The sequence below is a fragment of the Sceloporus undulatus genome, chromosome 4 (genome assembly GCF_019175285.1).
Source record: "Sceloporus undulatus isolate JIND9_A2432 ecotype Alabama chromosome 4, SceUnd_v1.1, whole genome shotgun sequence".
NCBI classification, from domain to species: Eukaryota; Metazoa; Chordata; class Lepidosauria; order Squamata; family Phrynosomatidae; genus Sceloporus; species Sceloporus undulatus.
In genome coordinates this window covers 61890935-61904561 of record NC_056525.1, presented here as the reverse complement: position 1 = coordinate 61904561, position 13627 = coordinate 61890935, and the positions used below count along the sequence as shown (strand labels likewise).

At 42.4% G+C, this 13627-nt stretch overlaps 1 protein-coding gene across 1 annotated transcript in view; it reads right to left on the bottom strand.

The window, feature by feature from the left end:
• Positions 1 to 13296, bottom strand: part of FMOD (fibromodulin) — a 21571-nt gene extending 8275 nt beyond the window's left edge. The window contains exons 1-2 of the mRNA XM_042465782.1: positions 13155 to 13296; positions 4837 to 5847 (exon numbers count right to left, since the gene is read on the bottom strand). Of these exons, the coding sequence (XP_042321716.1) occupies positions 4837 to 5824 (988 nt within the window). The 5' untranslated portion in view covers positions 5825 to 5847; positions 13155 to 13296. The remainder of the gene's footprint in view (positions 1 to 4836; positions 5848 to 13154) is intronic.
• Positions 13297 to 13627: the final 331 nt, after the last annotated feature.

Below are 13627 nucleotides of genomic sequence, written 5' to 3'. Positions count from 1 at the left end.
CCATTTTCCAACCCTGGGCTTTGGATCCAGAGTCTCTACCCACTTAAACCCACTGCCTTCTCCTCCTTGATCTGATTTTCCAACCCTGGGCTTTGGATCCAGAGTCTCTACCCACTTAAACCCACTGCCTTCTCCTCCTTGATCTGATTTGTCAAACACACACACTTTCCCATAGGCTCTTTCCAGAGGAACTATGGGATGGCTCCCAAGAAAGCCCTGGGAGCAATCTTCCCCAAAGATTCTCTCCCCATGGGGCGGCCAAAGCGAATTTGCGGAACCGAGGCTCTTTCCAGAGGAACTATGGGATGGTTGTGTTTGTTGTGTTTGTGAGACATTTATCCTCCTCTGCCAGAGTGTGCTGGTGCCATAATAAACTACCATTCCCAGGATTCCCTAGCACTGAGTTATGGCAGTTAATATGGGGAGACACAGAAGAGGACGAATAAGCGCCTCCTGATTGGCTCTTTTTAAAAAAAACCCGCAAAATTTATAACTAATTAAAAACGGCCAGGTGGTGGGAACGCAGGTACAGGCTACATCGGTGTATGTTATTCCAAATTGATGTGACGTCATGATGACGTCGCTTTGATTGACAGCTGAAAAAGGCGAGTGCAAATGAAATAAAGCTAAAACCGGGTTATATATACACCGATTCATTCTTGAATAGGAACGAAAGCGGATCATTTACAGCGATTCAGTTGGTACATGAGAACGAAGAAAAAAAAGCGATTTGGAACGCAGGATAACACCTGTGTTATTTTGAATCGGATTTAACCCAACCAGTGTATTTTAAATCGTTGTAAATCGTAAGTGAGAACAACCCCTAAATTCACTTCTCTAGTACTCAAGGCGGGGGAAGAATTTTAGAGTAAGAACACTGTCTTGAAAAATAAGTGTGTGTGTATTCTCCTTTATTGTGCTGTTTATTTGAACGGCATGTTTTGTGTAATGTGGTTGATGCTTCATGTACCATGCTTAATGGCATCATTAGGGCCCTGTCACATAACACAGGACATTCCCTGGATCTTTGGCTTTGGCCCTGAAATCTCCAGGATTAAGACTGTCCTGATGGGCAAACCTAGCTGCATACCTCACCACTACATTAGCCACACCTGAACTTTAAAACAACAGTGACAACATTTTTAAATAGAAATGTGTTTCTTCTGTTGTTGTTGTTTTGATTTTGTTTTACTCAAAATGCCCTCCTGATTTTTAGGAGGCATAGGGAGAAATTATGCCCCTGGGCTGTTTTAGATTAGAAGAAACCTTTAAAAACTTTCTGATTGACAAAAAGGCCTCTCTTTCACCTGAAGCCTGGGGACCTAAAAACTGTGGCCCGTTCTACTTGGGCCTTTGCGCCGCCCTCATCACATACTAGAGGTTGGCCGAGGACCTAGCGTCCATACCGGCCTCACCCCTAGCACGTGACGAGGGCGTAAAAATGGTGGCGCCCTATACACATGGGCACTGCCATTTTTATGTGCTGGACGCTTAGTGTCCGCACGTCGCCCTTGCCTTGTGATGTCACGAGTGCGCCATTTGCACACTCGTGCGTTGCAAGTGCGGCGCGAAAGGAAGCCACTTTTTGCGGCTTCTTTTTCCGCTGCCGGGAAGCCTCCCCGTTTGGAGGCTGAGGCTTCCTGGCGGTGGAAATGGAGGTGGCGGTAGAGCACCCTTCTTGGGAGCTCTGTAATGCCCCTGTGGTACACGTGCTGGACTTAGGCAATAACAACATGTTTGTGAAAATCTTGACCGCACTCACACAATTTTCATGGGATAATGTTAGTTTAAACTCCTACTCCCCTCCCCCATTTTCCCCCATGTGATAAAAGTCCAAAGTTTCACTTGCTATGTGGTTCCCCTTCTTGCTCAGCCACTTGTTTTTCCTTGAAACATGATGGCTGGCACTAGATCACACAATAATATTATTGCTAAGTATTAAGAAGTAGAAATGAGCCTCACCTAAAACAAAAGTGCTATTCGGCAATGGAGACATTAGATGTTTTTGCTCCAAGCATATTATGCAACATATAGAGGGAAATACTAAGACAGAAAACACTGAGAAAAATTGAGGCCATGTGTGAGGAAGCAGTGGGAAGAACAAGGCAGCTTTTGGGGACTTCTTGGCCTCAGCTGGAAGAGATGAAGTTTTGATGAGCATCCTTCTATACTCCCAATTCTATTATGTCCTTACAAAGTTTCTTGGTTACAACTCCTGGAATTCTCCAGTTAGCATGGCTACTGGCAACACAGTTGGCTGCAGGATTCTGAGGTTTATTATCAAAAAAGTAGCATTTCCAAGTGTGTGCACATTCTCACACTGCACCCCATCCTTAAAGTCACTTCCCTGTAAAAAGTAGCATACCCACCACCCCCTTCTTCACAATTGGTCTTTCTCTCCCTTTTATCTGTTTCTTTACAGCCACAGTCATCCCTTAGCTTCCTTGCCAGAGCACTACTCAGGAACAAGCCTCTCTGAGCCACTGGTTAGAATTGAATTGGGCTGCATCTACACTACAGAATTAATGCAGTTTGACACAGCTTTAATAGCCATAGCTCAATGGTATAGAATCCTGGGTTTTGTATTTTTAGTGTTTATTTAGCCTTCTCTCTCACAAACCTCTGGTGCCACAACCAACTACAAACCTGATTATTCCATAGCACTGTGCCATGGCAGCATCAAATTGCATTAATTCTGCTGTGTGACAGCAGCTTTGGTTGATGAAGTGGGAGAACCAGGATGACTCTTTCAAGGCAAAAGTGCTGCTTCCCCAGACTCCTTTTGGCGTACTCTTTTTGCCTACCCCTTCCCTCCTTCTTCTTCCCCATCCCACTCTGCTAGAGCATGTGAGCTTGGAAAAGAGGAAGATCCTTCCATAGTTGACCTAGGACAATTATGACAAACCTATGACATGCATACCACAAGTGGAACGTGACACCATTTTACCTGGCACGGGGCAGGGAGAAAGAGGAACAGGCACTTCCTCCTCCCCTCCACTTCCCAATCTCCAGCTGTTTCTCTGAGACAGCTGGAAGCCAGAAAATGGTGCTGGAGAGGAGTCACAGGTGTATGCGTCTTGCTCCTCCTCCTAGCCTTCTCCCGGCCTTCATCTGCTTCTCCAAGACAGCTGAAGGCTGTGAAATGGGCAGGGGAGAGGAGGAGTGATTGGCACACACCAGTTTTTCCTCCCAGAGGGCAGGGAAAGGTCTGGGAGGAGGAGGACTGGGCATATGCCCACTCCATTCCACTTTCCTTTCTTGTCCCCAAGGACAGCTGAGGGCCAGGAATGGTCTGGGGGGAGGAGGAACATGCACGTGCACAATCCTCCTCCTCCCTATGGGCCCTTTCTGACCCCCAGCTGCCTCCCCAGGGACAGCTGGGAGGTAAGGAACATTCAAGAGCAGGAAGAGCAACTGGTGTGCACCCATCACCCCTCACACCTTTCTAGCTGTCTGTCAGAGATAGCTGAAGACAGGGGAAAGGGCGGGGGGAGGAGTCCCATCCTGAAGCTCTGCCTCTGGAAGGCAGAAGTCTCACCCCAGAGGGTGGACGTCCCACCCCCAGCATGCAGCCCTGCCTCTGGACAGCAAAAGCTCCACCCGTGGCACGCAGACCCAAAAAGGTTCGCCATCACTGACATAGGAATGTAAAGACAGAGGGGAACAAAACTCACTGTCCTGATGTTAATTCTTCCATTTCTTTTCATGCTTAAACAATTGTGTATTACTTTAAAAATGTAATTAATTACAATTATATACCCTATCAATTACTTGGTGTTATAGCTACAGACTTAGAAAGTACCTGTTTATTAGTCCATTTTCCAAAGTAACCATAGGATTTTAGTTGGTGTTTTTTTTTAAAAACGGAGCGTTGCAAGCCTCTGTGTTGCAAGCATGTGGTACAAAACACACACAAAACAACATGAAAAATAGCAATGTACACCACTACCACCACCACCACCAGGATTAATAAGCAAGTGGCACAGAAATATCTTTAAAACTTGAAAAATGACGCAAAATGCTGGTTTTGAGTTGCATTGTTGTTCTGCTTGAGCAGAGCCAGTTTCTCAGAGTTTGCAGCTGAGTATAGTGCATGGCATTGGATTATTTCTTTTTTTAAAAAAAACAAAACTGATTTTTGCAACTTAGTTTATTTCATTCAAAAGTAAATATTTGCACTTAAAATGGACACCAACAATGTATTCTCAAAACAGCCTCTTTACACTTTACATGGTAAAGTAGCTATGGAAAGCAGCACAGTATAAAATTCCAGTTTATGCACATCAGTTCAGAAGTAAAAGGGAGTGATTTATTCAGGTGTAAGCATGGGCAGCAAATTTTGAGAGCATCCAAAATCCACCATTTTGCATCCTCTCTCCTCTTCTAGCAACAAAACTTCCTGCATGTAGCAGGAAGGTAAATCAAATGCCGAATATCATTAGTGTATCTCTGGTCTATGAATATAACTATAAAGTTACTCAGTTTTAATACTTATACTGAACAAGGAGTTAAGCTGTCCCTACTTAGGTTAGAGAGTGTAACTTTACCTTCGTTACTAAAAACAAATTATTTATTTGTTGTGTAGTCATGACTAGTAACAAGTTACTTCCCCAATAGCTAGCGTAGGGGTGGGGAAATGTGGTCCTGGGGGTGCATGCAATTCCCAAAGGTTGTTTTTATAGTTCCTGGTCCCTCCAGACTCCCAGGACTCTCCCTGTTCTGGGCAAAAAAGGATAAATTGCCTCTCTGGGAAGTGTATTGTGGGAAGACCTTTTTTTGCCATTAAGTTTCAATGTCACCCCATAAAAGCTTATCAACCAGCATGCTGTTGCTCACCATTTATTTGGTTCCCTTGGAGGTAGAGATTCTCAAGGCTTGTACTGACGCGTGGTATCTTCTGAAGCCTGTTGTAAGAGAGATCCAATTCCAGGAGGCTGCTGGCATTAAAGGCATTGGGGGAGAGCCCATCACTTGAAAGGCTGTTGTGAGACATTCGTACATAGAGCAATTTTGGAGAAACCTTGAAGTAGTCATCAGGGATAGTGTGTATGTGGTTATGCTCTAGATAGAGCTGTTCCAAGGAGCTTGGAAGGCCATCAGGGACTCTTCTGAGTTGGTTATAGCTTAGGTCTGCAAGAATCAGAGACTTTAACCCCTTGAGGTTTGAGCCAATTTCATGGATCTGGTTATGGCTGAGATACAGGGCAGTGAGATTCTCTAAGCCTTCAAGGGCATTGGATGGAACCTTGGAGATTTGATTATATGCCAGGTGAAGTTCTCGCAGGGACCGTGGTAAAGGGGTAGGCATCTTGGTCAGGTTGTTATGGTCAAGGTACAACCTCTCTAGATTCTTGAGCTTAGCAAAGACCCTCTTTCCCATCTTTTCACTGGTAATTTGGTTGCCATGTAAGGCAAGCCACTCCAGGCTGGTAGCATTGTCAAAGGCTCCCTCTTGAATAGCCATAATTTGGTTGTTTTGGAAGTAAGCATATTTCATCCGGGATGGCACAAAAGGAAGATATCTGAGGTTGCGAGTGTCACAGTACAAGGCAGAAGAAAAGTTGGGTGGGCATTCGCATTCCTGGGGGCATTCCCTAGATACAGGTGGTTCAGGAACAGGCTCCCCGACAGAGGATTCAGCTGGTGCGTAGGAGTAGGAAGAGTATGGGGGAATCTCATCTTCGTAATATGGTGAGTAGCTGTAAGATGAAGACTGGCTGCGTAAATACTGTTGCAGCCAGAAGATGTCATCATACTGGTCATCATACTGGCTCAAGCTCACTCCACAGAGAGCAGCTATAATAAGAACAGGAACCCAGTGCATTGTGTCACAAACTTTGCACCAACCTATAAAGGGGACAACAAGGAAGGGGGAAAGAACAACCAAAAAGATTAACTGAGAATACACAAATAAGCAGTAATTGCAAACATACATTTAAGGGCTTGAGGGCAAGCACATATGTCAAGTGTGCATAATTTGCATGGATTTCTCTGCTGGACCATTAAAGTGGTCAATAGGGTTACATGGCAAAGCATACTTATTTATTTGGTACATTAATTTCCCCCCTTTCTTCCTGTGACCTCACTGTGGTATACATGTTTCTCTTCTTTTCCATTTTATCCAACTACCACATAGGTAGGTCAAAAAGGGGGGACTAACATCATCCAGTTTCATGGTTTAGGGGGAACATGAAACTAGATCTCCCAGACTTTAATGTCAGACTGCAAGCATATGTGTGTTAGGACTGCATGCTAAATGCTGTGCTCACCCTTCCAGAAGTTTACCTCCTAAAAAAACAGCATTTTAGGAGAAAGCTGGGCTGAAATCTTCTCAGTGTGCTAACGTATTACATGCCAGTGTCCGCCACCTTACAAGAGAGCTTTCAAGTATGCAGTCTTACTATCCCTTGCATTCTGATTCTGAGTTTGATTCTGCAGATTGTTTTCTAAACCATTGTTAAGGAAAGGAGAAAGGTTTCCATAAGGAATCCAAGGAAGTATGACAACAGATGAAAGGCTACAGAATAAATCACTTGCAGAACCAGAGCCTGGAAAAGTTACTTTTTGTGATTTCACCTCCCCAAATCCCTCAGCCAGTATGGGCTCTACCTATATTGGCTGAGGGGTTTTAAGAGTTGTAGTTCAGGACCTAAATTTAGTTGTTAGTTCCAACTAGAGTAGATCCAGTGAACCAATGGGAACTTGGTAAGTCAACTGTTATGGAAGCCATAGTGTTTCCACTCCTGCAGGGTCAAAAGCAACTTAATGAAGAAAAGACTGTGACTTAATTTGTGTCCTAAGCACTCTGTAACAGTGATTATCAGTAAATATGCATTATACATAATGGTAACCAGATCTGTAAATGGGTGTTAAGTTAGTTATTACTGGTAGATATAGATCCATCACATGAAGGGGACTTTTTGAGTCAGTGAATTACTCACAAAGTAGAAACACTGGCATATAATAGATAATACTAGCCAGTCACAAGGCATTTTAAAAAGCAGAATAAAAATTTGTTGTTGTTGTGTGCCTTCAAGTCATTTCCAGCTTATATTGACCATAATGTGAAGCTATCTTTCAATTTTCTTGGCAAGATTTTTTCAGAAGAGATTTGCCATTGCCATTGCCATTCTGTGAGGATTAGAGCATGTGACTTGCCCAAGGTCACCCAGTGGGTTTCATGGCCGAGTTGGGCATCGAACCCTGGTCTCCAGAGTCCTAGTCCAAAACTCAAATCACTACGCCATGCTGGATCTTTCATACAGAAACCAACAACCTCAGAAGCAACAACCCATATTAAAAAGCCTGGGTAAATAAAACTGGGTTGACTTCCAAACTGAAACAGACTGTCCAGTTGATAATCACCTCCCTCTTCTTTCCATCAGGAGTACCTGTAGGAAGGCTGTATTGATGACCTGTTACAGTGGTAAGAGTAGAAAGCCATCTCTCAGCCTCAGGGGAAGGCAATGGCAAACATCCTCTGAACAAATCCTGCCAAGAAAACTCCATGATAGGCTCACCTTAGGGTCACCATAAGTCAGAAATGACCCAAAGGCACACAACAACAACAACAATAACAACAACAGGTAGTTCCCAATTTTTTTCAATTAAATACAGTATATTTGATCAAGGATTTGAATACCAGGAGTGCTCCACGATGCCCTGAAAATCTCACTGAAAGCCATCCAGGAGAAGCAATAGTAATTGCATTCATTCTGTGTGGCTGTTGCGACTGATTATTCAGTCTGATTAGCAAATACTTGAAGTGTCAGTCAAGAGTAAGGCAGGAGCCAGCAGCTTGCAATGTGTCATACACCAACAGTAAGACTTTTTGAAATAAGTAACATATTTGCAAAGATCGAAGTTGCTTTGTGAATAATGTTCAAATGGGGAGTAAAGTCTATATTCTACACACATTTTATCTGTAATGGTTTGAGAGCAGGACCAGGACCAGGACTCTCAGGGCAAGTCTACATGTAAGTGTATGATGCAAATTGTTATGGATTTTCACACATTTGCATCAACCCTTAACTGACTTACTTTCCTGTGCACATTCACATCTATTTGCCTTCCCACTGCCAAAAGTGCACAGCAGTGCACATCCATGTCAGGGGAAAGACAGCAGGTCAAACATTTAATAATGTGCATTCTCACAGATACTCCATTAAAACAGTGAATCTTTTTTCAGCTGCATTTATGGAGCCCCCACCCCCCACCACACAAAAAGCCCAAATTGCTTTAAAATGCATGTGGCTGGATTGCAGTCTATTTGATCAGACTATGAAGCATTTTAATCTTGTAGAAAAGCCCAAGGAGACTAAATTTTCTGTTAAAAAACAATACTCTTGGAGACATCTGCCTCTCCATACCTGTAGTACAGGGGTGAAGGTATACAGGTATACCTGTAGTCAGTGGAATCAAACGTTATGCCTTACATGATGCAGCACATCTTAAAGCTTGCATACACTAATGCATTCAAATGTCTCTTTCACCACTTGTCACTTATGTTTCCATTTGTCAGTTGTGAAGTAGAAGAAAGCATTTGTAACCTGAACGAGCATTCTTGGCAATGAAAATATTTTTTTAAAAAAGAAATTACTGTAATGGTAGCTAGTGGCTGCTCATCTCTTCTGGATTTTTTGTTAGAACTTTCAAGGCACCTTCCATCATGCTCAATTTTCTCTCCAAAATACATTTGGCACCCTGGATAGTGCCTTTAAAGTTCAGATGTATGTTCAAATTGTGCTTAGTTCCTAGGTGGAAAAAATGTTCAGTGTCTGGAGCTGCTAACTTTGCGTAATCCAAGAATATTCTACAGAACTTTACAAATTCCACATGTCCATAATGCTCCTTGTTTTGGCAGACACTCTTGTGGCCTGCCTGTTAGGGAGATGTGTGTTTATAGTTGCTTTGCTGTGAAATCCTGGCACAGGAGACAAAGACGATACAGTCCTCCTGTGTCTGTGGTCCTCACTTCAGCCAGTGTGATAGGTCTTTGACACAGCACTCCTGCTGCAAGAAAAAGAGATGGAAGTCCTACAGGCTGGGCTGAGAGAGGTTTTTCAGAAGAAAAATACTCAGCCCAATGTGATTACTTTAATGTAGACTCTGGAAAAAATACTTTTTTGAACTACAGCTCCCAGAATCCTTACTCAGATTCTGGGAGTTCTCATCCAAAAAGGATGGTTTTACATTTTGGTGAAAGATGCCACTTTCTTTCTTTCTAGTCTCTTGATTTGTGTACATCCAGATTGCTGAAAAGCCTTGAGAGTTGCACCTGCATGTGTTAGGATTTTTTAAAAGATCCAAATGATGCAATTCTTGTTCTGGTCTATTTCCCAGGAATTCCCATGACTAGCTGTGATAGTTTAAATTCAGAGCTACAGTGTCCCCTCTCCCTTGACTTTTGGATACAGACAAGGGTTAATGTTCATGCCTGTCTCCTTTGTACTCGTTCCTTCAGTTGTCCTGGAGAGCCCCAAAGGTGAAATTATGAATGAAGGCATGACCATCACCACAGAGACCTTTCTTCCCTTGTTACAGTCCCTGGAAAGGTAAGAAACTCCACCCAAAGATCACATCAAACAAAAAGAAAAAAGAACAAAACCCTAAGAAACAACTTTGACTGGATGCAAGGATGAGAACATCCATTGTAGGAGAAAAAAAGAATAGCCTGACAACTACTGCAACTATTGGCTGCTTGGAAGAGCCCTGAGTGGTACATTTGGTTACACTAAGTCAACACTAAACAAATTGACAAGATAAAAGTACACTTCCAGTGTCACTGTGCCTAGAAAATCCAAGATCCTTCCACCTGCATGGGAAATGGATGTCTGCCACCTATCCACATCAAAATGCTAAAAGCAAAGATACTTTTGTTAGCCATAACCCATGACCAAATTTTCATGTTCTTTCGAACTCTTCATTGGGCTAGATGAGAAAAGCTACACCACTGCCCACTGGGCCTATTCTAGCTCAATTTAGTCAGCAGGCCCTTCCCTTCCCAAGGCTGCATACCCTTTCCCAGTGAAGAGCAGAATCCCAAGTTTCATCTTGAATCAGTGATTCATATCCTCCAACAATTCACAGATAAAAACCAAGACACACATGGCCAAGGAACAACAAAGTACAGTCAAGATGGTGGTGGTGGGGATATTAGTGAGGAAAGACACACAAACTAGAACTGGCTGCAGCAGTTTGCTTTTGCCCGAGCCTACACGGAAATATAAGTTTCTGCCTCCTTCTCCCTTCCCTTACCCACTGAGTTGAATGCAAATTGCTTTTGCCACTTGAACTCTGTTGGAAGCTGAGGACAAAGAGGAAAAGTGGGAGGAGGAGAGTAAAACTGGTACATTTTAAAACCAGATGGAAGAGTGAGATGATAGGATTAGTCAGGACTGTCCCTGCCAAATTGGAGTAGTTGGACAATATGGTGTTTGGAAATAACAGTTGAGATTCTCAAGACCCCTTCACACACCCCTCACCTTTTTTGATGGGAAGGCATGTGGAATAGGAAAGAAGTGGCTACTTCCCAGCTGAGGCCATCGTAATGACATTAGGGGTATAACTATGCCATTGATAACAGCAGCATGGGCATTTCCTCTCATATCTTCTGGCCTGCGCAGGATGAAAGGGTGGAGAATCCAACTGCCATGGCAATGGTTGGGCTATATATCAAATCCTTGGGGTACATATCAAATAAAGTGGCACTCTTGGGGGCTAACATTCAAGCCATGGTGTCTTCGTCCAGCAGAAAGTATGTGGTGTCTCATCCCAACACCTCAAGATGCTAGGTTAATAAGTTTATGGGATAGATCTTTTTCTGTGTGGCAGTAGCTTGACTGTGGAACTGATTTCCAAGGAATTCAGGAAGGCATCCTTTTTGAACTGATGGCAAACATTATATTTTTTCTATATGGGCTCTGGGTTTTTTAAAAAATATATTTTAATCTTTTAAACCTTGTTTTCATATGTTTTATTGCACATCACTCTGGGATCCATGTTGGGCAAAGAGTGATTAATAAATATTTTTAATAAATAATAAATTTAATTGCATCTTAAATTGAAATGCTGGCACAATTAGTAGGTGTTCAAATGTCTGATAAGTGCTATGTTTTGGGATGAAACAAACAAGCAAACAATGACTGGCCCCCCATTTTTGATAACTTTTACTATTTATTTAAATAAACCATGAACTTTACATAGCAGATGGAGTTTAAGTATGTTCAAAGAATAAAATCTCATCTATAAGTAGTATAAATCCCTTTCTTTGACTGAGAGATCCTGTTGCTGAACAGCTATATTGGGTTTTGTCCAAGTCACACCTTCTCCCATATTCCATTTTAAGACTGTGACTAAATGCAGACTCCATGGTTTCAGCATCTTACCTCACCCTGCTCTTACTTAACTATGTACCCTACTGGTTCTCAATCTTTGGCTTTCCAGATGTTTTGTATTCAAATCGCAGAATTTTTGTGCATTGTCCATGTTGGCTGAGGCTTCTGGGGGTCAAAGTCCAAAATACCCAAAATACTTGGAGGACCAAAGGTTGAGAACCATTGATTTAGCATGATGACATGTTCTGGAGAACATGAAAGCTTGCATATGATCTTGTGACATTTTGGTTAGCCTAGTAGTTACCAAATCCTGTTTCCCCTTGAAAGCTAAGAAGCCCTGGCTAGAATAGTACTGTACTTGGATGGGAAATTGCCATTGAATAACAGGTACTGTAGGGCTATATTTCAGAGGAAGGAACTGGCAAAACCACCTTTGAGTATTCCTTGCATAAGAAAACCCTATGAAATTCATGAGGTCACAATGACAGGCAACTTGAAGGCATATGCAAACAATGAAGTATTTCCCTAATATGCATTTGAAAACTTTTCTTCTGGCCATTCTGGCCAGATGTTACATAATTTCTAGGTTAAAGTGCCCAATTGAGTTTCTGTTGGCTTAAAAAAACACCTAGAATATAACACAAAATTATTTCCAGTTCTGTTAACGTAAAACTGCCTAGTTTCCCTCCACTTCTGTACCAATGAACATCTGTGTTTCTACTGTGGATGAAAACAGATTTGGCCAACAATTGGATTTGACAGTTTCATAAATGGAGGATCAACTATTATTTGTTTTTCAACCTAAGGGCCACCAAGACAGTCCTAGGTTGAAACCAGAAAAAGATCACTGCACTTTGTTTGTAGAGCCTAAACTGAAAGTCTGATCCATAGCCTTTTCTGACATTCTGTGGAAAGACTCTAGGGCTTCATCATCAGCCACATTTTCACCTCTCCCCTCTCCCACTTTGTTTATCACTTAACTTGATGAACTCAGAAATTTGCACACTATGCAAATGTGGCACTTTACTTGGCTGAATAAAGGCACTGGCTTAGAGATTTTGCAATTTAAAAATCTCCATGAACCATCATTTGTAGAGAGTATCTCTCTCTCTCTAGTTTCTCTTCTGAATGTCTATGCTGATTTTTAACGTTCTGTTCCACCACCCTGTTCCTGAAACATTTTGTTGCCTGGTAGCTCTCTTTGGCCATATTTATGGAAGATTCCTTACCATCTGCTCTGCACTTGCTACATGTCCTTCTTCACTCTGAAGCATACTGGTTATAGAAGTCTTACCAAACTCCTTAAAAGAACATATTTTATTCCTTCAGCTCCTTTGAGATTCTTGACCCCTTAGCTAGGTCTGCAATCTTGGTATCCCAATATTTGCCTTCACATGCTTCTCACAACCCACCAGTTTTCAACTGTTAATTGGTTGTCAAAAACCTGATGAAGATCAGGATACAGTAACAAAGCACTTAGGTACACAGTGTCCTAGGCATGAAACGGAAAGAGGCTGAGCAAAGAGGGCTGGCAAAAATAGGTGTGTGTCTCATCTCTTCTCCTGTTGCCAAGAGTTTCAAAAATTATGGTTGTGGAGAAGACATTATTAATGAGGTCAAAATATTTTCCTCCCGCAGTAACCCAAACAGGTTCACATAACCCATGCCATGCCGTGATATTCACATATCAAGACCTTACATTATCCCATATCCTCTTTGGCATGGGCAAACCAAGGAAGCAACAATCTTTCGGCATGGATATTCCAATGGCTGCTGAAACATCTTTTTACAAAATAGGCAATTCAGAAATCAACTCACCCAGACTCAGAAGAGACACCTTTTTCCAGAGCTTCAGTGTTTGCCTGTGTGATCCTCCTATGTATTAAACAGTATGTGTGTGCAAGTTTCAATTTGCCAAGGATGGTGCCCGCCCAGACGCCTGATCAAATATTGTGCTGGAAGGCCATGGGGTTTGCTGAGATTTTTTTTTGAGTGACCTCCAAGCTGTAGCCAGTTTGCAAACTAGAGTGAAGAGACCTTAAAGCTGCTTGGCGTTATAAATAACTAGAGATTTCTCTCTCTCTCTCTCTCTCTCTCTCTCTCTCTCTCTCTCTCTCTCCTTGCAGAGGGCTTGGCAGTTTTTTCAGACTCTTTCTGTTTAACAAGTTAGTGGAACCCTGGTTGTTGTTTTTAACAGACTACTGCTAACGCTGCCTGCATTTCCCATCAGGAAGCAGCAATGAAGTTGGAGTGAAAGAAATCTAGAATTTGGAATTCAGGCTGAAGCACTG